Source organism: Sorex araneus, chromosome X (assembly GCF_027595985.1).
Source record: "Sorex araneus isolate mSorAra2 chromosome X, mSorAra2.pri, whole genome shotgun sequence".
In the NCBI taxonomy this organism is placed as follows: Eukaryota; Metazoa; Chordata; class Mammalia; order Eulipotyphla; family Soricidae; genus Sorex; species Sorex araneus.
In genome coordinates, this window is record NC_073313.1 from 159,212,803 (window position 1) to 159,231,751 (window position 18,949).

The 18,949-nt window shown below is 66.7% G+C and overlaps 5 protein-coding genes across 7 annotated transcripts; 3 read left to right on the top strand and 2 right to left on the bottom strand.

Annotated features, from left to right (window-relative positions):
• Positions 1 to 733: 733 nt before the first annotated feature.
• Positions 734 to 6,506, top strand: NDUFS2 (NADH:ubiquinone oxidoreductase core subunit S2). The gene is made up of 14 exons (XM_004613751.2): positions 734 to 889; positions 1,763 to 1,869; positions 3,294 to 3,484; positions 4,088 to 4,208; positions 4,294 to 4,406; positions 4,481 to 4,555; positions 4,641 to 4,718; positions 4,810 to 4,895; positions 4,979 to 5,098; positions 5,217 to 5,346; positions 5,449 to 5,544; positions 5,635 to 5,718; positions 6,112 to 6,169; positions 6,345 to 6,506. Exons 1-14 carry the CDS (start codon positions 810 to 812, stop codon positions 6,380 to 6,382), a joined length of 1,377 nt encoding a protein of 458 aa, XP_004613808.2. The 5' UTR covers positions 734 to 809; the 3' UTR covers positions 6,383 to 6,506.
• A 138-nt stretch (positions 6,507 to 6,644) lies between these two features.
• On the top strand, positions 6,645 to 9,786 carry FCER1G (Fc epsilon receptor Ig). Its single transcript, XM_004613896.2, has 5 exons — positions 6,645 to 7,115; positions 8,974 to 9,065; positions 9,138 to 9,179; positions 9,451 to 9,471; positions 9,595 to 9,786. The coding sequence occupies exons 1-5, from the start codon at positions 7,067 to 7,069 to the stop codon at positions 9,655 to 9,657; spliced, it is 267 nt and encodes an 88-aa protein (XP_004613953.1). The 5' UTR covers positions 6,645 to 7,066; the 3' UTR covers positions 9,658 to 9,786.
• A 482-nt stretch (positions 9,787 to 10,268) lies between these two features.
• APOA2 (apolipoprotein A2) lies at positions 10,269 to 12,361 on the bottom strand. Of its 2 annotated transcripts, XM_055122710.1 has the most exons (5): positions 12,278 to 12,361; positions 11,135 to 11,317; positions 10,952 to 11,022; positions 10,619 to 10,751; positions 10,269 to 10,441 (listed from the first exon to the last, which is right to left on the bottom strand). In XM_055122710.1, exons 3-5 carry the CDS (start codon positions 11,001 to 11,003, stop codon positions 10,324 to 10,326), a joined length of 303 nt encoding a protein of 100 aa, XP_054978685.1. In that variant the 5' UTR covers positions 11,004 to 11,022; positions 11,135 to 11,317; positions 12,278 to 12,361; the 3' UTR covers positions 10,269 to 10,323. The 2 variants fall into 2 exon arrangements, with proteins under 2 accessions (XP_054978685.1, XP_004613952.1); XM_004613895.2 differs by having other exon boundaries at positions 11,135 to 12,317.
• A 173-nt stretch (positions 12,362 to 12,534) lies between these two features.
• Positions 12,535 to 16,180, top strand: TOMM40L (translocase of outer mitochondrial membrane 40 like). 2 transcript variants are annotated; one of them, XM_004613750.2, is made up of 10 exons: positions 12,535 to 12,682; positions 12,900 to 13,141; positions 13,349 to 13,416; positions 13,557 to 13,649; positions 13,803 to 13,904; positions 14,004 to 14,109; positions 14,352 to 14,474; positions 14,593 to 14,669; positions 14,966 to 15,068; positions 15,159 to 16,180. In XM_004613750.2, the coding sequence occupies exons 2-10, from the start codon at positions 13,027 to 13,029 to the stop codon at positions 15,296 to 15,298; spliced, it is 927 nt and encodes a 308-aa protein (XP_004613807.1). In that variant the 5' UTR covers positions 12,535 to 12,682; positions 12,900 to 13,026; the 3' UTR covers positions 15,299 to 16,180. The 2 variants fall into 2 exon arrangements, with proteins under 2 accessions (XP_004613807.1, XP_054976663.1); XM_055120688.1 differs by having other exon boundaries at positions 12,611 to 12,761.
• On the bottom strand, positions 15,886 to 18,949 carry NR1I3 (nuclear receptor subfamily 1 group I member 3). The gene is made up of 9 exons (XM_055120687.1): positions 18,905 to 18,949; positions 18,527 to 18,654; positions 18,239 to 18,369; positions 17,323 to 17,480; positions 17,094 to 17,233; positions 16,841 to 16,986; positions 16,635 to 16,751; positions 16,435 to 16,540; positions 15,886 to 16,015 (listed from the first exon to the last, which is right to left on the bottom strand). The coding sequence occupies exons 2-9, from the start codon at positions 18,646 to 18,648 to the stop codon at positions 15,886 to 15,888; spliced, it is 1,050 nt and encodes a 349-aa protein (XP_054976662.1). The 5' UTR covers positions 18,649 to 18,654; positions 18,905 to 18,949.

The window sequence follows — 18,949 nt, forward strand, 5'->3', positions numbered from 1 at the left end:
AGGCAGCGCCCCCCCCCCCGCGGCACCCACGCGGCTCCTGGAGCTGGGGGCTTCTCTGCCGCTCCCCAGAGCCCAGCCAAGAGCCGGTGGGGACCCGTAGGTCCCCGTCACAAGGGTCCAGACAGACACCCGCCAAGTCTGGCTTTGCTCTCTTTCAGCTTCAAGAACCCCCAACTTGGGTCTGCAGGTCCCACCCTGACACTCTGGGGTGGGTTGAGTGCCAGGAACCCCGGGGTGCCCTAGGCGAGAAGGCCCCACTGGGTAGGGCTTTGGGGGGCAGGTGGTGACTGGAGACCCCTCCAAGTCAGAGTCGCTGCATTGCCTTGCTCTTGGTGCCTAGAGTCTGGGGGAGGGAGGGTGCAGCCGAGGGTCCTCCCTGCATCTGGGACCACCCAGCAGCGGCTCCTACGCGGGTGGCCTTGGCACCCCGTTGCTTCCCCTCGGGGTTTGGCGGGAACCAGCAGGGGCCCACCCAGCCTCACGGGCTTTTTCCATAGTGCATGTCGTTCTCTGCCGCCAGGGACCTTCGGGACCCAGAGCGTGGGCGGCACTGGGTGGCAGCGGGGTCACTGTCAGGGTCCCGGTGGTGACCCCTGCGGGCGGCCAGAGCCAGCTGCAACTGGCCCTCCTGGCGCCGACCCACGTGGGGCGCGCGCGCGGGGTGGGCGGGGCCTCGCCTCCTCCGGCCCGGAAATCGTCGCGGGCACTGCCCGCTTCCAAGATGGCCGTGGCGTGGCGGCCGCGAGCTGCGCGAAGCCGTGGGGGCGGTACTTCCGCCCGGCTCTCCTTCCGCTGTCCGCGGCGGCATCATGGCGGCGCTGAGGGTGCTGAGCGCGCTGCGGGCGCTGCGGGCCCCGGCAGGGCTCGGCCTGCGGAGAGTGCCTAGCAGGTGAGGCCGGGGACCCTCGGGGGGCGGCTCGGGGCCCCCGCGGCCCTGGGGAGAGGCGCCGGGGCCTGCACGCTGCTCGCGGCTTGCTGCTCGCCCCCAGTCCCGCAGCCCCCCAGGCCTGTAGCCCCGCAGCCCCCCAGCCTCCAAGCCCGCAGTCTTGCAGTCCCCCAGGCCCCCATCCCTGCAGCCCACCAGTCCCCCCAGGCCTGCAGACCCCAAGCCCCACAGCCCTGGAGCCAGCCCCCAGCCCGGCAACCCTGGAGCCCCCAGCTCCCCAGGCCTGCAGCCCCCCTAGTCCTCCAGGCCTGCAGCCCCCCAGCCCCGTGGCCCCCCAGCGCACGCCCTTGCCCAGGGGGCTCACCCGATCCCGGCCGGGCTGCCGTGGACTGGGGTCTGCTGCCCCTGAGCGTGGGAGCCGGTCCCTGCAGCCCCCCCATCAGTGCCGGGCAGCGAGCGTGGGTGCAACCCCTCCCCCCCGCGTGGTGGTGCAGTTAAGGGGTTGGCACGACTTGGGGACTACCCCCACTCTGCTCTGGGCCCAGCAGTGCTGGCGCGGTCTTGGGTCTCCTCTTCTTCCTGCTGTCCGTGACCTTGAATGAGCCATACCTGGCACCTGGAATGGGGAGGGAACAGCTGGGGGAGGGAGGGCAGGTTCCATGCGGGGGCACTGTTCCACACACCCCCTCTTTGCATGTCCTGGGGTGGACGGTGAAGTGGACGCCCCCCCCGCCCGCCCCTGTAGGACTTGGAGCCACCCAGGTGCCGGCTTCTCCTGCCAGAGTTGTACCAACTGCCCCAAGGAGCTGGCCAGTGCCCGTGTGGGTCCCCCATCCCCCAAAACCTGGCCCCCAGCCCTTTCTTTAACCCCCTCAGGGGCGCACGGCAATGGCAGCCTGACGAGGAGTGGGCGCAGCAGTTTGGGGGAGCTGTCATGTTCCCCAGCAAGGAGACAGCCCACTGGAAGCCCCCGCCTTGGAACGGTGAGTCCTGGCCTGGCCCCTGTGGTGTGATGGAGGGGGTGGAGCAGCAGAGGACAGAGGGCGGCCCCCCTTGACAGACCCCTCAGTGGGCTGAGCGCGTGCAACATCCTGGGAGCCCCTGAGTGTAGCCACTTGTCCCCTCCCCAGCAAAAAGGAAGAACAGGAGAATACCCACACTCTCTTTTGTTGGGGGAGAGGTCACACCTGGTAATGCTCAGGGGTTACTCCTGGCTCTGCACTCAGGAATCACGCCTGGCAGTATTCAGGGGATGCCGGGTGATCGAACCGGGGTCTGCCACATGGAAAGCAAACACCCGGCTGGACTGTCACCCCCGCACAGTTCCCATTCTCACTGCCTCTTTAGCCAGGAGGTGGTGGGTGTAGTGGTGGGTGCAGACCCCTGTCCCCTTGAAAAGCAAAAGCAGCTTTTCACTAGGGTTCGGTGTTTGGTTTGGGGCCACACCCGGCGGCGCTCAGGGATCGCTCCTGGCCGATGCTTCCTGGGACGAGCTGCTCTGGCCTCAGGGTCCCCTGGAGCACGGGGATGATCATGTCGCTCCTGTGGGGCCCGTGTGGGACCCTGGGGACCGACCCAGGTGGTTGCAGGCAAGGCAGGCGCCCTCCCCGCAGTGCTATGGCTCCGGCCCCTTCCTTCGGACTTTTTAATTTCTTTGGGAGCCACACCCAGGGGTGCTCAGGGCCTACTCCGGGCTCTGTCCTGGGGGGCAGTAGGGCATCCAGCCTGGGTCGGCGGCTTCAGCTCCGCATCCTGTCTCTCAGGCCCCTCCCCGCAAGGCCTCTCGTTCCTGTCCCATCAGTGTGAGTGGCCGCGCCCTGCGCTGCCCCTTGCCCCGCCCCTGTGCCAGGCTCTCCACACGGGCCCGTGCACGGCCTTAGAGCAAAGGGGCCCGTCCTGACAGGCTGGGGGGCAACAGGAGAGGGTGCATCCCCTGGAGCTGAGCTGCTCCCAACTCAGTGCTTGCGTGGGGGGCTCATTGCGCCTCCAGCCTCAGTTTCCCTAGGGGCACAGGCAGGATTGAGGTGCTCCTGTGGAGAGGGTGAAGTGAGGTTGAGGAAAGTGTCTATGCGTGTGTGTGCACGCATACATATGTACAAGTGTGTGTGCGTGCACATGTGTACACATGTATATGTGCGTGTGTACATGTGTATATGTGTATGTATACATATGTGTATGTGTGCAAAGGCACCGTGTACATATGTATACATGTGTGTGCACATGTGCCATGTACATATGTATACGTGTGTGTGCACATGTGCCGTGTACGTATGCAGACATGTGTGTGCGTGCATGTACGTATATATACACGTGTGTGTGTGTCGTGTGTATGTGTGTCGTGTGTATGTGTGTGTCGCTGCCGGCCCATGTTGTGCACCTGTCAGCTCTAACCTGTCCTGCCCCTCAGACGTTGACCCCCCAAAGGACACGCTGGTGTCGAACCTGACCCTGAACTTCGGGCCCCAGCACCCGGCGGCGCACGGGGTCCTGCGGCTGGTGATGGAGCTGAGTGGGGAGATGGTGCGCAAATGCGACCCCCACATCGGGCTGCTGCACCGGGGCACGGAGAAGCTCATCGAGTATAAGACGTACCTGCAGGTGGGCCTCCCGCGACCTTCGACCTCCGGGCCACCCCCTCACCCCACCCCCAGCAGGGGCCTCAGTTTCCCGTCCTGGGTCACCCGCAGACGTCAGGGCGCTGGCCCTGGCTGCAGGGACCAAGGAGCAACGTCATCGGCTGGCCCACAGCTGGCCCTGTCGCCACAAGCTGCCCGGTGTCTGGGAAGCGCATGAGTCAGGGCGGGAGGCTCGGGCTGGTCCCTGGGGAGGTGCGTGACCCCCTGGAGGACACGGCATTCGGGCCCCGCGTCACGGCCCCCGGGTGACAGGAGAGCTGCCACCCGTTCCACCCTGGGCATGGGGCGGGGGGGACTCCCCGGCCCGGCCGTTAACCAGCCCCATCTGCGCTGAGCCCCGCGGCTGGCACCCGGCGTCCAGGCCCTGCAGGCCAGATGGCCCATTTCCGGCATCCTGCGGGCCAGCTGCTGCCACGGCCCAGGCACACGTGGGCGTCCGAAGCAGCCCCACTGCCCCCTGGGGTCCCCGGCCCGACGCTGCTTGGACACTGTCCTGGCTGCTGAGGGCTGGGGCTGGGGTGGGCAGGCCCCTGGCCGCCCCCTGAGGCTCCTGCCCCCCCTCCAGGCGCTCCCCTACTTCGACCGGCTAGATTACGTGTCCATGATGTGCAACGAGCAGGCCTACTCGCTGGCCGTGGAGAAGCTGCTCAACATCCGGCCCCCGCCCCGGGCACAGTGGATCCGAGGTACAGCCCCCGCCCGAGTGCCCCCCCACGCCCTTGGGCCCCGCGCCAGCAGCCCCCCACACACCCTCCCGCCTCGCCTCTGCAGTGCTGTTTGGGGAAATCACCCGCATCCTGAACCACATCATGGCCGTGACCACGCACGCCCTGGACATAGGGGCCATGACCCCCTTCTTCTGGATGTTCGAGGAGAGGGAGAAGGTAGGAGCTGGGAACCCCCAGGGGGCCCTCGGGGCCTGGGATGCCGCCACTCACAGCCGCCATGTCCCATGCAGATGTTCGAGTTCTACGAGCGTGTGTCGGGGGCGCGGATGCACGCGGCCTATGTGCGGCCAGGAGGGGTGCACCAGGTGAGCACGGTCACCCCTCTCTGTGACCCCTCCAGCTCCCACCCTCACCCTCTCCCAAGGGCTCAGCCTCCCCCTCCCTCCCCAGGACCTGCCGCTCGGGCTCATGGATGACATCTACGAGTTTTCTAAGAACTTCTCCCTCCGGATCGACGAGGTGGAGGAGGTGAGTGGGGGACCCCGCGGGAGGGCCCCTCCACTCCATCACGTCCCCACCTGCTCCCCTCTGCTACCCACCCTCACGTCCCCGTCCCCAGATGCTGACCAACAACCGGATCTGGCGGAACCGGACCGTGGACATTGGAGTGGTGACCGCTGAGGACGCGCTCAACTACGGCTTCAGGTGGGGGGCGGTGGAGGCCCCCCAGGGCGGAGGCGGGCTCCGTGGCCCCTGTTGGGTGACCCCCATGTCCCTGCCACCCCCAGCGGGGTGATGCTGAGGGGCTCCGGCATCCAGTGGGACCTGCGGAAGACGCAGCCCTACGACGTGTACGACCAGGTGGAGTTCGACGTGCCCATCGGCTCCAACGGGGACTGCTATGACCGGTGGGTGAGCTGGGCCTCGGGAGGACGGCTGGAGTGGGGGTGGGGGCCCCGCTGCCGAGCCCCCCCACCCCGCCGTGGCCCTGAGCCAGGCCTGCACCCTGCGTCCTGTGCCCCACAGGTACCTCTGCCGGGTGGAGGAGATGCGGCAGTCCCTGCGCATCATCGAGCAGTGCCTGAACAAGATGCCCCCCGGGGAGATCAAGGTGGACGACGCCAAAGTGTCGCCCCCGAAGCGGGCGGAGATGAAGGTCAGCCAGAGTCGTGAGGGTGCGGGGCAGGGAGGTGCTGCCCCCACCAGGACGTTCTCCTGCCCACTGCCCTGCTGACCCCCTTCTCCCCCTCCCCATCAGTCGTCCATGGAGTCGCTGATCCATCACTTCAAGTTGTACACTGAGGGCTACCAGGTGCCCCCCGGGGCCACCTACACAGCCATCGAGGCCCCCAAGGTGAGGACGGGTGGGGGGCAGCCCTGAGTGGTGCGAGAGAGGTAGAGAAGGGTGAGAGGTTTGAATTCACGGGTCGCCCCTTCTTCGCAGGGAGAGTTTGGGGTGTACCTGGTGTCCGATGGCAGCAGCCGCCCCTACCGCTGCAAGATCAAGGCTCCTGGCTTTGCGCACCTGGTAAGAGCCACGCCTGCAACCCACCTGCCGCATGCCCCCACTGCCTGCCCGCCCACAGCCCTACCTCGAGGCCACGCCCACTGCATTGCCTTCAGGCCACGCCCCTTCTCTAGGCCACGCCCTCTAGCGGTTCTCAAACCACACCCCTCCGCACCTTATTTCACCCTCAGGCCACGCCCTCACAACTTAGCTTCAGGTCTAGACCTCTCTAGGCCACGCCCCTCCTTGGGCGTGGCCTTAGAGGTAGCCCCCATATTGCTATCAAGCTGTGCCTTCTTGAGGCCACGCCCCATAATCTTAATATAAGACCACGCCCCTCCACCAACCATGCCTGCCGCCTTCCTCTGGCCAAGCCCCAGCCCAGCCCCTCCTTCCTCTCTCTCCTTCCTACAGGCTGGCCTGGACAAGATGTCTCAGGGACACATGCTGGCTGATGTGGTCGCCATCATAGGTACGGTCTGCCCGGCCCTCCATGTCCCTAATGTCCAGTGGGAACAAGGTGGGGACGCCCAGCAGCCCTTGGACGCAGTGACGCTCCTTGGTGGCCGGTGGCCAGCCAGTCCTGGGTGACGCTGCCCCCCGCCCCTCTCTCTCTCTCTCTCCCCCTTGCCCCCCTGCCTGCCCAGGAACCCAGGACATCGTGTTTGGGGAGGTGGATCGGTGAGCGTCGGCAAGCCGGACCCTGTCCACTGCAGCCTGCTGTGGATGTGGGGGTGGGCGCAGGGGAGCGGGGACTCGCCCCCCCATGAGAGCTGTATAAAGTAGCCGCCCGCGGCCTCCAGCCCGCCCTCCTGCGTGCGTCTGAGTCTGTTTCCCGAGCTGGCCTCTGAGTCTTGGGGCCAGGGAGTCAGGAGGCCACCTGCTTCCCCATTTTCTCTCCTCTTCTCCCTCCCTCCCTCTCTCCTCCTCTCCCCCGCTCAGAGGACACTATCTGTCCACTTCCCCCTCGTTCTTTCCACTTCTCCGTGAGCTGTTGTTTCCTCTTTTCTGACTTCCGCTGCCCAGGCCTCGCTGCCCACTTGGATCCCAGGTCCACCGTAGACCAGCCCGAGCTCAGGGTTCTGGAGGGACGAGGTGTCACCTGCGGGGCCTGCCTGGGCAGCGGGTCACGTGGTCCTTCGGGGGGGTGGCGTCCCCTACCCAGAGTGCCAGTCTGTGCCCAGCGTCCTCCCAGCGCTGGCCCTTCCGGGAGCCGCCCGGCCCGGGTGCAGGAAGAAGCGGGGGTGTGGGGGCTGGGAGGCGTGACAGGAAGGGGGAGCTCTGTGGTCAGGGAGCCTGAGAGGGAGCCGGCAGCTGCTGCGAGACACCGCCACTGTCTGCTCGCGGCCTGGCGCCAGCCCTGTCCAAGATGCATCCCGCTGGCCTCCTGCTTGTACTCCTGCTGGTGGACAGGGCAGGTGAGTGGGCTCCGGGGTGGGGACAGCAGGTGGGGGAGGCTGCCTGGGTCCCGGCTTCCGCCCCCGCCTGGACTCAGAACCGAGCCCTTGCCGTTCGCTCATTCCTGAGACGCAGTGTTTGAGCTGGGCAGGGGGTCGACGACTACCCGGGAGACCCCAGAACCATCAGGTCCAGCCACGTTTGCACACCGCGCCGTGGGGAGAGTGGGTGGGAAGCGGGTATCCAGGGGACGTGTGTGTGTGTGTGTGTGTGTGTGTGTGTGTGTGTGTGTGTGTGTGTGTGTGTGTGTGTGTGTGTGTGTGTGTGTGTGTGTGTGTGTGTGTGTGTGTGTGTGTGTGTGTGTGTGTCAACCGGGGCACAACCCTCAGTCTCCCTGCCAGCCCCGGAGCAGGTTCGAGGTTTCTAGAGCCCATCCAGGAAGACAGGGTTGTCCCCCCACATGTCAGAGGGGGCAAGCGGGATGGGGCCAGACGAGCTACAACGTCTCGCTGCTGGCAGCTCCCCCAGAATGAAGCCAGGCCACGCCGCCATCTCACTCAGGGCTCAGCGGCGCGCCCCACGGGTTGGGGGAAGAGGGGTTGCAGCTGGAGGGGTGCGAGGGGCCAGGAACTTGGAAACAGAAAGCAAGAGAGAGACAGAGAGATGGGGAGGGAGAGACAGAGCAGGAGGGAGAGAGACAGATGGGGAGGGAGGGGGAGGGAGGCTCCTCCCGCGGCCACTGGTCCCTGTCTTCCCTGTCCTCTTGGCATCCCCTCACGTTCCCCGACTCCTGTTTCATCACCATCATCTGTCCCTGCCCTGTTGAAGCTTCCTCAGGGTGGTTTTCAGTCTTGTGCAATAGCGTGAGTGAGCATGGGGAGACGAGAAGCTTCCCGCCAGGTCACGGAGCCCCTCGCTGATGTGCTTTGGGTGGGGGGGGCGAGGGCAGGGCCAGGTATGGGTCTCACTCACTGCCTGTGCTCAGGGCACACCCCTGACTCTGGGCTCATTGATCATTCATGGTGGGTTCGGGGGACACATGGGGTGCTGGGAATCGAGTCTCGGGGGGCACGTGTAAGGCAAGCACCTTGAACCCCTATACCACGGCTCCAGGAGTTCGCTGAATTTGTTTTTTTTTTTTGGGGGGGGGGAATACCAGAGCTTACTCCTGGCTCGATCACTCCTGGCAGGGCTCAAGGGATCAAACGTGGGTTGGATGTGTGCAAGGCAAACAGCCTACCTACTCTACAGCAAAAAAAAAAACCAAAAAACTCCCTGAGGTTTGTTGTTTGGGGGGGTGTTTATTTTGGGCCACACCCAGCACCGGTCAGGGCTTACTCCTGGCTCTGCCATCAAGGGGCGCTGCTAGTGGGCTCCAGGGACCCTGTGGGATGCTGGGGATTGAACCCTTAGGCCACGTACGAGGCTGGCAGCCAGCCCGCTGGGCTGTCTCTCGGCCCCACTGAGTTTTACCTGCACGGAAGCCCCTGAGGAGGAGGAAGGTCCCCATCTGCCTGGGGTCCCGGGCAGGGGGGCTGCGCTGGGGAGTGGGGAGCGGAGACCAGAGTTGGCGGCTGGCCCTCTGCCCAGCACGTTCTTCCTGTCCAGCGCAGCTGCAGTCACAGGACTGTGCAGACACATGTGGTTTGCGCGCTGAGAGCAGCGCTGTCTCCCTTCCCCCCACGACCGTCGGCTGAGGTTGTGGTCTCTGCCATGGGGACACTCAGGGGACAGCCCCCCAGGACCCCGAGGTGGGGGCAGGGCAGAGACCTCCTGGAGGAGGGACACCCCAGGACCTGCCCTGGAGGTGCCCGGTCACTGCTCCCTCCGTGGGGAGCCAGGCGCCCCGCTGACCCCTGAGCCCTGCACTGTGTCCAGAGGCCCTGGCTGAGCCCCAGCTCTGCTACATCCTGGATGCCATCCTCTTCCTCTACGGCCTGGTCCTCACCCTGCTCTACTGCCGACTCAAGGTGAGGCCCCCATTGGAAGGGGTGGGGTGGCCCCCCCCACCGCACAGCCTCACGGGACCTTCCCCTCCCCAGATTCAGGTGCGGAAAGCTGCTGCCCCAACCAGCTCCTTTGAGGTAGGCACCCAGCTGGGCGGGGCCATGCAGGTGGGAGGAGCCTCTCCTCATTTGCATAAACCCAAGGCCCCACCCCCGTGTGCGGCGTGTGTGCGCGCTTGCGCACAGATGTATAGCGTTATGCACCCATGTGGGTCCGTGCCCCAGAGGATCCCGAGGTGCCCATGACCCACAGGACTGCCCCCCCCCCCCGCCCCTAGTCCTACGTTGGGACTCCCAGGGCCCAGTGGGACAGGTCTCTAATGCTCTGTCTCTATTCCCTGCACCCCAGAAATCTGAAGGCATTTACACGGTGAGTGGATGGGCTGTCCCAGGGAGGGTAGCACTTCCTGTAACCTTCAGGAGTGTGGGGGCCGAGCCCGTGTCGGGGACCATCCTGAGTGTCCTCCAACCTTCCCCTCCCCCCTACACCCAGGGCCTGAACACGCAGAACCAGGAGACTTACGAGACCCTGAAGCATGAGAAGCCCTCGCAGTGACCCCCGGATGACCCCCCGCCCCCCCCCCGTAATGCACTGTACCCCCCATTCATTAACCCTGGTCCTTGAACCCACTCCCCACCCCGCCCCCAGCCCTGCACCCCAGCAGCCCCACTAATAAAGGTGCGGAGAAACCTCGCTGGCCACCTCATGATCTCTTTCTGCTGCTGACCAATCCCTACACGTAACAGTGGACGTCTGAACCGGGGGCCCTGGGTAGGACAGGGGCCCAGGGACTCAGGTTCTGGCCTGGCCAGGGTGAGAGCAAGGTGGAACTTGCCACCGGGACCCCAGACATGGTGGGACCGGAAGGCAATGTGGGGAGGGGGGCTGGCGTCTGGCGGAGGGTTTTGTGGGAGGCGTTTTCAGGGCCCTGGTGGGTGAGTGGGGTCGGGAGGGGAGGCAGCTCTGCCCAGCATACGAGCGGGGGCCCCAGGACCCCATCTCTGCACATCAGCGCGGCCATCACCCAGAGAGGGAGCCCCCGCCTCCCTGCCCCCCCTTCTCCCTTGCACTGACCCCAGTGTGTGAGAGATGCAGTGAGAGGCCCGGTGGGAAGGAGCCCGATGACACCCCCCCCCCAGAAAGCCGCACCTCCGACCCCTCTGACGTTTATTGTAGAAAACAGGGCTGGGGGGGGGCGGTTTCCGGGGGGCTCCGGGCCTCTCACTGGGCGGCCGGCTGGGGTTTGCGGTCCAGGAGGCTGCTGAAGAGGTTGAGCAGGTCTGTTCTCGCCTTCTCCACCAGGGGCACCAGCTGCTCCTGCGTCTTCTCCCAGTAGGCCCTGGAGCCCGGCGGGGGGGGGGGGGAGGGGGGGGCGGGGGTGTGTGTCTGAGCCAGTTCCCCGCCCCCCAGTCCTCCCCCTCGCCACGCAGGAAAGGGAGCCCTGCCCCAGTGCCTGCTGCCCACTGTCCATCATGTGCAGGGTGGGTGGGGGAGGGGCGCTGCTCCCGGCACTGACCTGGCCTGGTTTGGCAGCTCCGGGGCCCCCGCGCGCTCCACCAGCTCCTTGCCATAGCTGGCCATGCTCTGCAGGTACTGAGCCACCAGCCCCTCCAGCGGGGCCTGCTCTGCCTGTCGCCGAACCACGGCGCCTGGGGTGGGGGATGGGGAAGGGGGTGCAGGCACTCGCCTTAGCTGGCCCTGGCGGCCCTCTCCCTCCGCCAGTGCCCCAAGTCTCCATCTGTCCGTCCGTCCATCACAGGGTCTGGCCAGACTCAAGAGCAGGGAAGGGCCCCTGGGCAGAGGGCACAGAGGCTCGTGTGGACCCAGCCCCCGCCCCCCCCCCACTTACCTTCCAGGCTGCAGACCGTGAGCAGCAGGACAGCCGCCGTGAAGAGCTTCATGGTGGTGTTGGGAAAGGGCCTGGACACCAGAGAGCACAGGCCAGGCGCTCAGGCCCCTCTGCCTGCCGTCCACGCCAGCCCGGCCCCTCCCTTACCGGCGCCCTGCCCCCACCCGCCCCCAGCACCCTTACCTGTCCGAATCCCGGTGCTCCCGTGCTGTGCTGGGAGGCAGGTTATATACCTGGCGCTTCCCCACCCCCTCGGGCCCCAAGGACACTGAGGAGCCCAGTGGGGCAGAGGCCAGCGGGGAGTAAACAGGGCAGGGCGAGCATGCAGAGGTGGATGCGACTGTTGTGGGCCCCGCATGCTAGACCCTGCATGGAAACAAGGGTTCGTCGTGTCTGGGGTTCTGTGTCCATGCGGGGGTGAACCCAGGGTTTTGTGCGGGGGGTCCCCCTCCCCCCCAGCCCTCGAGGGTGTCTCTGAGGCCATCAGACACAGAACCTCAGCAAACACCCCTGTCCCGGTGTCAGGAGTTGGTCTCGAGGGGACACAGGGGAGGGGGGCAGGGGGCCCCGAGTTAATGTGTAAGGATGGTGGCTTGGGGGAGAAAACAACAGAGCTGGGTCGCCAGTGCTGCACGGAGGGGGCACGTGGGCTTCCCCGGGGGTTAAAGGTTGAAGGCCCCTGGTCATTACCCCATGGCCTTATCAGAGCGGGGCCACTGACCAACCTCCCAGGTACAAGGACCCCTGGATGGACTTTGGGCCGAAACCAGCGCAACAGCTACAGTCTTAGTTCCTTCCCCCGGCCATCACTGAGTGTGGCCAGGACATGCCTGAAACCGGGGTGGGGTCTGAGGGCCAGAGCCCCTTTGATTTCCTGGCAGCACTGGGTGGACGGCTGGTCTGCAGGTGGGGTGCACAGCCCAGATCTGACTTGCTAACATTGCCTGGGGCCAGGCCAGGGGGGAGCTGCTGTGTGGAAGAAGGTTCTAAGACTGTCGTGCTTGCTCCTGAACCCCGAAACTCCACACCCTTTCCCACTGCACCCCAAAACTCCACGCCCCTTCCCATTGCACCCGAGGGGGACGGGTGTCTGTCCAGGAGGGCTGGTTCTGCAAGAGTAACTCGCCCGCTTGGTTTCAGTTTGGGGGCCGCACCGGGCGGTGCTCAGGAATTGCTCCCGGTGGTGCTCCTTGCTTGCAGTGTGTGGGGGTAGAGCCAGGTTTCCTGCCCACGGAGTTGGGTTTGCTGGGAGGGTCCCCGGGGGCCACAGGAAGCAGGTATCCAAAGCGGACTTAGGAGTATGACCCCGTTGGCAGACTCGCCCACCGTAACCAGTGGCCTCGCAGCTCCCATCGGGGTCCGCACGCCCCAGGAGCCGCCGACCTTGGGGAGTAGCGCCCGGTGCTCAGGGGTGAGTCCTGCAGGTCGTCCCGCCCCCGTTCACAGGGCTTGCAGTTCTATGGACGAGATACCTGCCACTCCTACGTTTCCTCATCTCCTATTGGTCTCTAGGAGGCCGGGCCTCGTTCCCGTTCATCCATTGGGCGGGGCCCAGGTGGGGCGGGCCGTGCCTCGGAAACCCTCTCTTCCTTTCCCTCTTCCAAGATGGCACCCACGGCCACGCCGGGGGCACCGCGTGAAGCCGCAGCGCTGCCATCACTCAAGATGGCTGCCCCCATCAAGATGACCGGGGTGTGCCGGGAGGAAAGGGGCCGCAAGGCGATCTGAGAGGTGCGGGCGGCGGCCCTGCGGTCCCTCTGGCCTCGGGAGCTCAGGCTGCAGCGGAGGGAGCGGGGGCGGCGGGAGGCAGGTTTGCGGGGCGCTGGGGCTCGAGCGCGCGGCCGGGCGGGCGGGGTCGGTGACAGGTGGGGGTGAGCGGGATGGGACGGGCGGGGGCCGGGGCTCAGTTTCCCCTCCCGGCCCCTTTCCCCCTGCCTTCCTGCTGCAGGTCGGGCCATGTGGAAGTTTTTGGGCCGGGGAATCCGGATGCGGGGGACTGGGGCCCGAGGGGCCGAGAGGGAGCAGTAGCGCCCAGCCCCCGGCCAGCCCCGGCCCCTGCCCCGGCGCGAGCCGACATGGGGAACACACTGGGCCTGGCACCCATGGGGGCTTTGCCGCGCCGGAGCCCCCGCCGCGAGGAGCCGCTGCCCAACCCCGGGAGCTTCGATGAGCTGCACCGGCTGTGCAAAGGTGACAGCTGGGCGCGTGGGCGCAGCGCGCGGGGGTCCGGGACTGGGGCAGGGGGAAGCGGGGCGAGAGCCTGCAAGGGAGGATCCGGTGCCCCGGGAAATGGGGCGTTGCCCGGCCCGCTGCAACGCTCGCTGGGGGCTGGGAGGTGCGGTAAGTAAGGGGAGACGCCTGGCTCGGGCACCCGCTCACCTCGGCGCCCCCCCTCAGATGTGTTTCCCGCCCAGATGGAGGGAGTGAAGCTGGTGGTCAACAAGGTCCTGAGCAGCCACTTCCAGGTGCTCCTGCTCCCCTCCCCGCGCCCCTGCACCTTCTGCTTCCTTCCCCTCTGCTGCAGCTCTGGAGGGGGTGGGGAGGGGGGATGCTCTGCATGCTGGGCACGGAGCCCGGGCCCTGCCACTCACTGCCCTCTCCGCAGGTGTCACACACGGTGCACATGAGTGCCCTGGGCTTGCCAGGGTACCACCTCCACGCAGCGTACGCGGGGGACTGGCAGCTGAGCCCCACAGAGGTGAGGCTACCCACCTGAGCGCCCCCTCACCCCAGAAAGCTGGGGTCCGGGACGCCCTGCCACCTTTTCCTGATGGGTCCGCTGGGGGGCGCCGGGCGCTGCACCTGGCCCGAGCTGTCCCCAGTGACACCCAGCCCGCCCTGTCCCCAACAGGTGTTCCCCACAGTGGTGGGGGACGTGGACAGCAGTGGCAGCCTCAATGCGCAGGTCCTACTCCTCCTAGCTGAGCGGCTTCGGGCCAAGGCCATCTTCCAGGTGATCTGGCTGCCATGGGGACCCCCCCACCCACCCTCCCCTGCACAGTGAGGGCAAAGGGGGGGACGAATTCATCCACTCCTGCCCTCCTGCCCCCAGACCCAACAGGCCAAGTTTCTGACGTGGCAGTTTGACGGCGAGTATCGGGGGGACGACTACACGGCCACGCTGACCCTGGGGAACCCCGACCTCATTGGGGAGTCCGGTGAGGCTGCTCACTGCACGGTGATCTCTCCCGCCCCCCGCCCTCCACTGTCTGTATTTTGGGGAGTGGGCCGCACCCCAGGGGACTGGGTGGAACCCAGATGGAACCTCCCAGCCCTCTGTCCGGCTCCCCTGGACCTGTCTTTTGCCCGAGTGGGGTGGGGCAGGGGTGCTCTGGAGCAAGGTTTGGGCAGGGCGGGCCCTGGGCGGTGACAGCCCCTGACCCCTGTCTCCCCCATGCAGTGATTATGGTGGCTCACTTCCTGCAGAGCCTCACGCAGCGGTTGGTGCTGGGGGGGGAGCTGGTCTACCACCGGCGGCCCGGCGAGGAGGGGGCCATCCTGACCCTGGCGGGAAAGTACTCGGGTAAGCGCCCCAGATGGGGAGGTGGGTAAGTAGGGGGGGATGGTGGGAGTGGGGATTTGGTGGGAGGGGCCGGACCTGTGCTCCAGATTAACGGCCCTCGCTTCTCTGGCCTCCGCAGCTGTGCACTGGGTAGCCACACTGAACGTGGGGTCCGGGGGCGCCCACGCGAGTTACTACCACAGGGCCAACGAGCAGGTGAGAAGCCAGGAACCCTGCCCCCAATGCAGACCACGCCCTCGCGCAGACAATCCCCCCTCCCCCGCACAGACCGCGACCCCGACACAGGCCACGCCCCCAACATGGACCATTCAGAGTCCTGACTCCGCCTTAGACTCCAACCACGCTCCCAGTACGAGGCCACGCCCATGCCATGCCCCGGGATGTGACCACGCCCCTGACTCTGGGAAGGCCACGCCCCATATCCTAGCTGTTCCCCCAGGCTTCCTCCCGGGAGCCCGGAGCCTGCAGGTGAAACCTGTGCTGCTCTCCAGGTGCAGGTGGGCGTGGAGTTTGAGGCCAACACCAGGCTGCAGGACACTACTTTCTCCTTTGGCTACCATCTGACGCTGCCGCAGGCCAACATGGTGTTCAGAGGTGAGGGCGCTGGGCGGGTGGCACCTGGAGGGACCCCCCCAACGCGCACCCCGCTCCCTGGCCTGCCCCACACCGCGTCTCGGCCTGCAGGCGTGGTGGACAGTAACTGGTGCGTGGGCGCCGTCCTGGAGAAGAAGCTGCCCCCGCTGCCCGTCACGCTGGCCCTCGGCGCCTTTCTCAGCCACTGGCGACACCGGTTTCACTGCGGCTTCGGCATCACCGTGGGCTGATCTGGCCGCCGCCGCCCCTGGCGGTGCCGGGGGCCAGGACTTGCCCCTCAGGGCCCACCCGAGGGGGGCCCCCCTTGAGAGCCAAGCAGCAGAGTGCGGGATCGGTGGGCACCCCCAAACCGGAGCCACCTCTGTGGGGAGGCGGCCTTGCTCTGCAGCTCCGTACCAGGGATCCGGGACGGGTGGGCGTCCACCTCTGTCCCCCCACCCTCCACCTCCGCGCCCCTCTTCCCTCGGCATCCCGTGGATCGAAGCTCCTAGCTCTTCTGCCCGAGCAGAAAGTGGGCCTGGGCCCAGTGCCCCATCCCGAGCTCCTGGCGGCCAGGAAAGAAGGGCTACGTCTCTGACCTCAGACAGTGGGGTCCACCCACCCCAGGACACTCCGCTTCTGGCCGGCCTGAGGCCTCCTCCCACCCGTGTCTGTGCTTGCAGAGACCAAGCTGCAGAGACGGGGCCCTGCCCTCCTCCCCTCCACCCCCCTCCCCCCTGACGCATGAAGAGGCAGTTACTGGTTTCATATTTCATTGCCACCCCCCTGGGGGGGCGTGGTGCCCGTCCTGGCTCAGGGCACCCCTCGCAGGCCGGGCTCAGCTGTAGATCTCCTGGAGCAGTGGCGTCATGGCCCAGAAGGCCTGCACGTGCTGGATCTGGTGCCCGACCGCGCTGTTGATGCTCCGAAGCTCAACCAGCAGGCCCAGCAGCTTGGCGTACAGGAACCTGTGCAGGGCAGAGCCGTGGGGCTCAGGGAGGTGGCCGTGCCCACCTCGCCCCAGCCCTCCCCGGGCTACCCTGCAGGAAGCCCTGGACGAGGTGGCAGGCAGCGCAAGCCCCTCGGGCTCTGTGAGTCTGGCCCAGAAGGTTCTAGAAGGTGGCTCAAAAAGGTTCGTGATCTGAGCTCCTGGCTCCGGTCAAGCCAGCTCCCCTGGAGGTAGCTGCCTCAGGGCTGAGGGCACAGGAGAAGGGCCGGGGGCAGCTGGACAGAACAGGCAGGTACTGGCCACAGGCTCGGGCCCCCGGGGCAGAGAGAAGGCAGGACCCAGCTGCCACTTTGATGTCCACTGAATAAAGTCTGGAAAAACTGAGCCCCAGTAGGGTGCCGTGTGGATGCCGGAGGGGCCCCTGAACCCTTCTCGTACCGGGTCCTGGGCACAGACTGCTGGCTCCTGATGTAACTCTGTAGGGTCAGTGCCACGTCCTCCTGCAGTCGGTCTATGTGGTCTCTCCCGGTGACCCCAGGCCGGTCTGCAGGTCAGGGAGCCAGAGAGGTGGGCTGGAGCCGCTGCCGGGCAAGGATGGGCGCGCACGCGCGCGCGCGGGAAGGGAGGCAGGGACTCACCGGGAGAAAAGAGGGACATGGCGGCCAGCAGCAAGTACTCCGCCTCCTGCAGCTGCAGGGCCCGCAGCGCCCCGTGGAAGTGCAGCAGCAGCTCCAGGAAGTCCTCCTGGAAGCCCACTGCGGGGCGGGCGAGGGTTAGGGGCGCGCAACCCCGCAGCACCCTGCGCTCAGGCGCGCGCGTCTCCCCGCCCTGCACGCGCGCTCACCGTACACCGCATCCTCCTTGCAGTAGCGGAGCTCCCCGCACAGAAAGTGGCGGCTCTTGGGGCAGAAGGTGAAGTTGATCAGGATGTGGTATATCTCCAGGGCCGCGCCCTTGAGCAGGGAGATCTGGTCCTCTATGGGCAGCGACCTGGGGCGGGAAGCCATGGTTGGAGTGGGGGCTGGGCCGGAGCGTGCGTGCGCGCGCCCCTGCTCTTTGGGGGGTCCTTCCCGGAAGCCTGCGGGGGCCTCACGCACCGGAAGAGGGGCAGATCCTTGGAGAACTTGATGATCTGCTCCAAAACAAAGGTGCTGATGTCCGCGAAGTGCGTGAGCAGCGGCAGCACTGGCCCCGGGGAGGTCCCAGGCGGACAGTGCGCGAACAGGTGTGCCGGGGGCTGCAAGGGGGACACTGGGGCTCAGCGCCCTGCTGGGGGCCCCGGTGGGCGCAGCCCCCTGCTCCGCCCGCCTCCTGGCCCGAGCTCACCCTGAACTGCACTAAGCGCTCAAACATCGGCCCCACGTGCCGCGCATGCGCCCCCAGCAGCATCTCCACCAGCGCCTTCTGCTCCTTGCTCAGCCGCTGGGCCCGCCGCTCTGCCAGCCTGGCCCTCCGCAGTGCCAGGGCCTCAGCCGACAGGATCACTGCCGCGCGGCCCAGATGCCCGTTAGTGGGGGCCAGAGGCAGGGAGGAGGGGGCTTGCCTGTGGGTACAGGGCCCCTGGGATGGGGGCAGGGGCTGGCTGGCGGGCACAGGGAGGTGGGCACAGGAGGTGTCACCGTTGGACACAGGTGGGGGGCAGGGAGGCGGGAGGAGGTGCTTTGTGGGTTCTAAATTGTGGGCGCTGCACCCAGCGGTGCCATGGGGAGGACACGTGGATGGGGTCAGTGGTGCAAGCTGGGGGCTCGGCAGGGCAGGACGGGCACCTCAGACCGGTCCCCTCCCACACTCCCCCCTCCCCACGCAGCCCCTACACAGTCTGTGGGTGCACCTGCCCCGCCCCCGCCCAAAAAAACAAGGCATGCATGCATGCGGGCACAGAGAAAGAGAGCCGGGGAGAGGGTGAGGGGTGGGGGGATCTCCAACAGTCCGCGTAGGCTGAGACACAGGCAAAGGGCAGGAAGTCAAATTGATTTTTTGTTTTTGCTCTTTGGGTCACACCCGGCGATGCTCAGGGCTGACTCCTGGCGGTGCTTGGGGGACTCTATGGGATGCCGGGGAGGGGGGGATCGAACCCGGGTCGTGCCAGGCAAACGCCCTCCCCTTTGTGCTATGGCTGCGGCCCAGAAGTCAGACTGGAGCCGGGTCTGGGAGCTGGTGCCAGCTGGCCGAGGGAGACGGGTGGGGAGACGGGGACAGGGCAGGACATGCCTGGGCACCTGCACGGTGGGGGCCAACTCACTGTCCTTCCTCATGCCCACTGCCAGGCACTTGCGCAGGCGGCAGGCCGGGCAGTGCCGCCTCTGTGCCCGGGTGAGCTCACAGCGTCCCACGAAGGGGCAGCAGAGACGGGCGCCTCTGTGGATGGTGCGTCTGTGGGAGGGGACAGAGCTGGGCCCCAGGTCCCCCTGCCCACCCCCGATACTGTGCTTTATCCGAAGGGCTCTGGGTTCGGTCAGTGCTGTCCCAAGGAGGCACAGTGTGGGCGGGGGAGGGCAGGGGGGTCTGTCCCAGAGGGGCACACGCTCACCTGAAGAAACCTTTGCAGCCCTCACAGGTCAGCGCGTGGAAGTGGTAGCCCGTGGCCCGGTCCCCACACACGGCACACTTCCGGGGTTCCTCCTCCTCCTCCCTGCTCCAGGCCATGGCCATGGCTGCCTGCAGGGGGCGGGGTTAGCAGCGGGGGTGGGGGAAGGGGGACCCCCCTCTGCCTCTACAGAGTCCCTTGTCACCTGTAGCCCGGAGTCAGAGGCTTGGGTTTCCACCCTAGCACATCCTCCTGCTCCTTGGAGTCCTCCCCCCACAGCCAGACCCCCACACACACCATGCTGTGCCTTTGTGGTGTCCAGAGTGCCCCCTTACCCACCCAGTCAGCGTGGGCACCCCCATGCCCACCCCCCCTTGGTACCTGGAAAGCAGGGGACAGCAGTCTGGGAGCCCTCCTGTCAAGCCC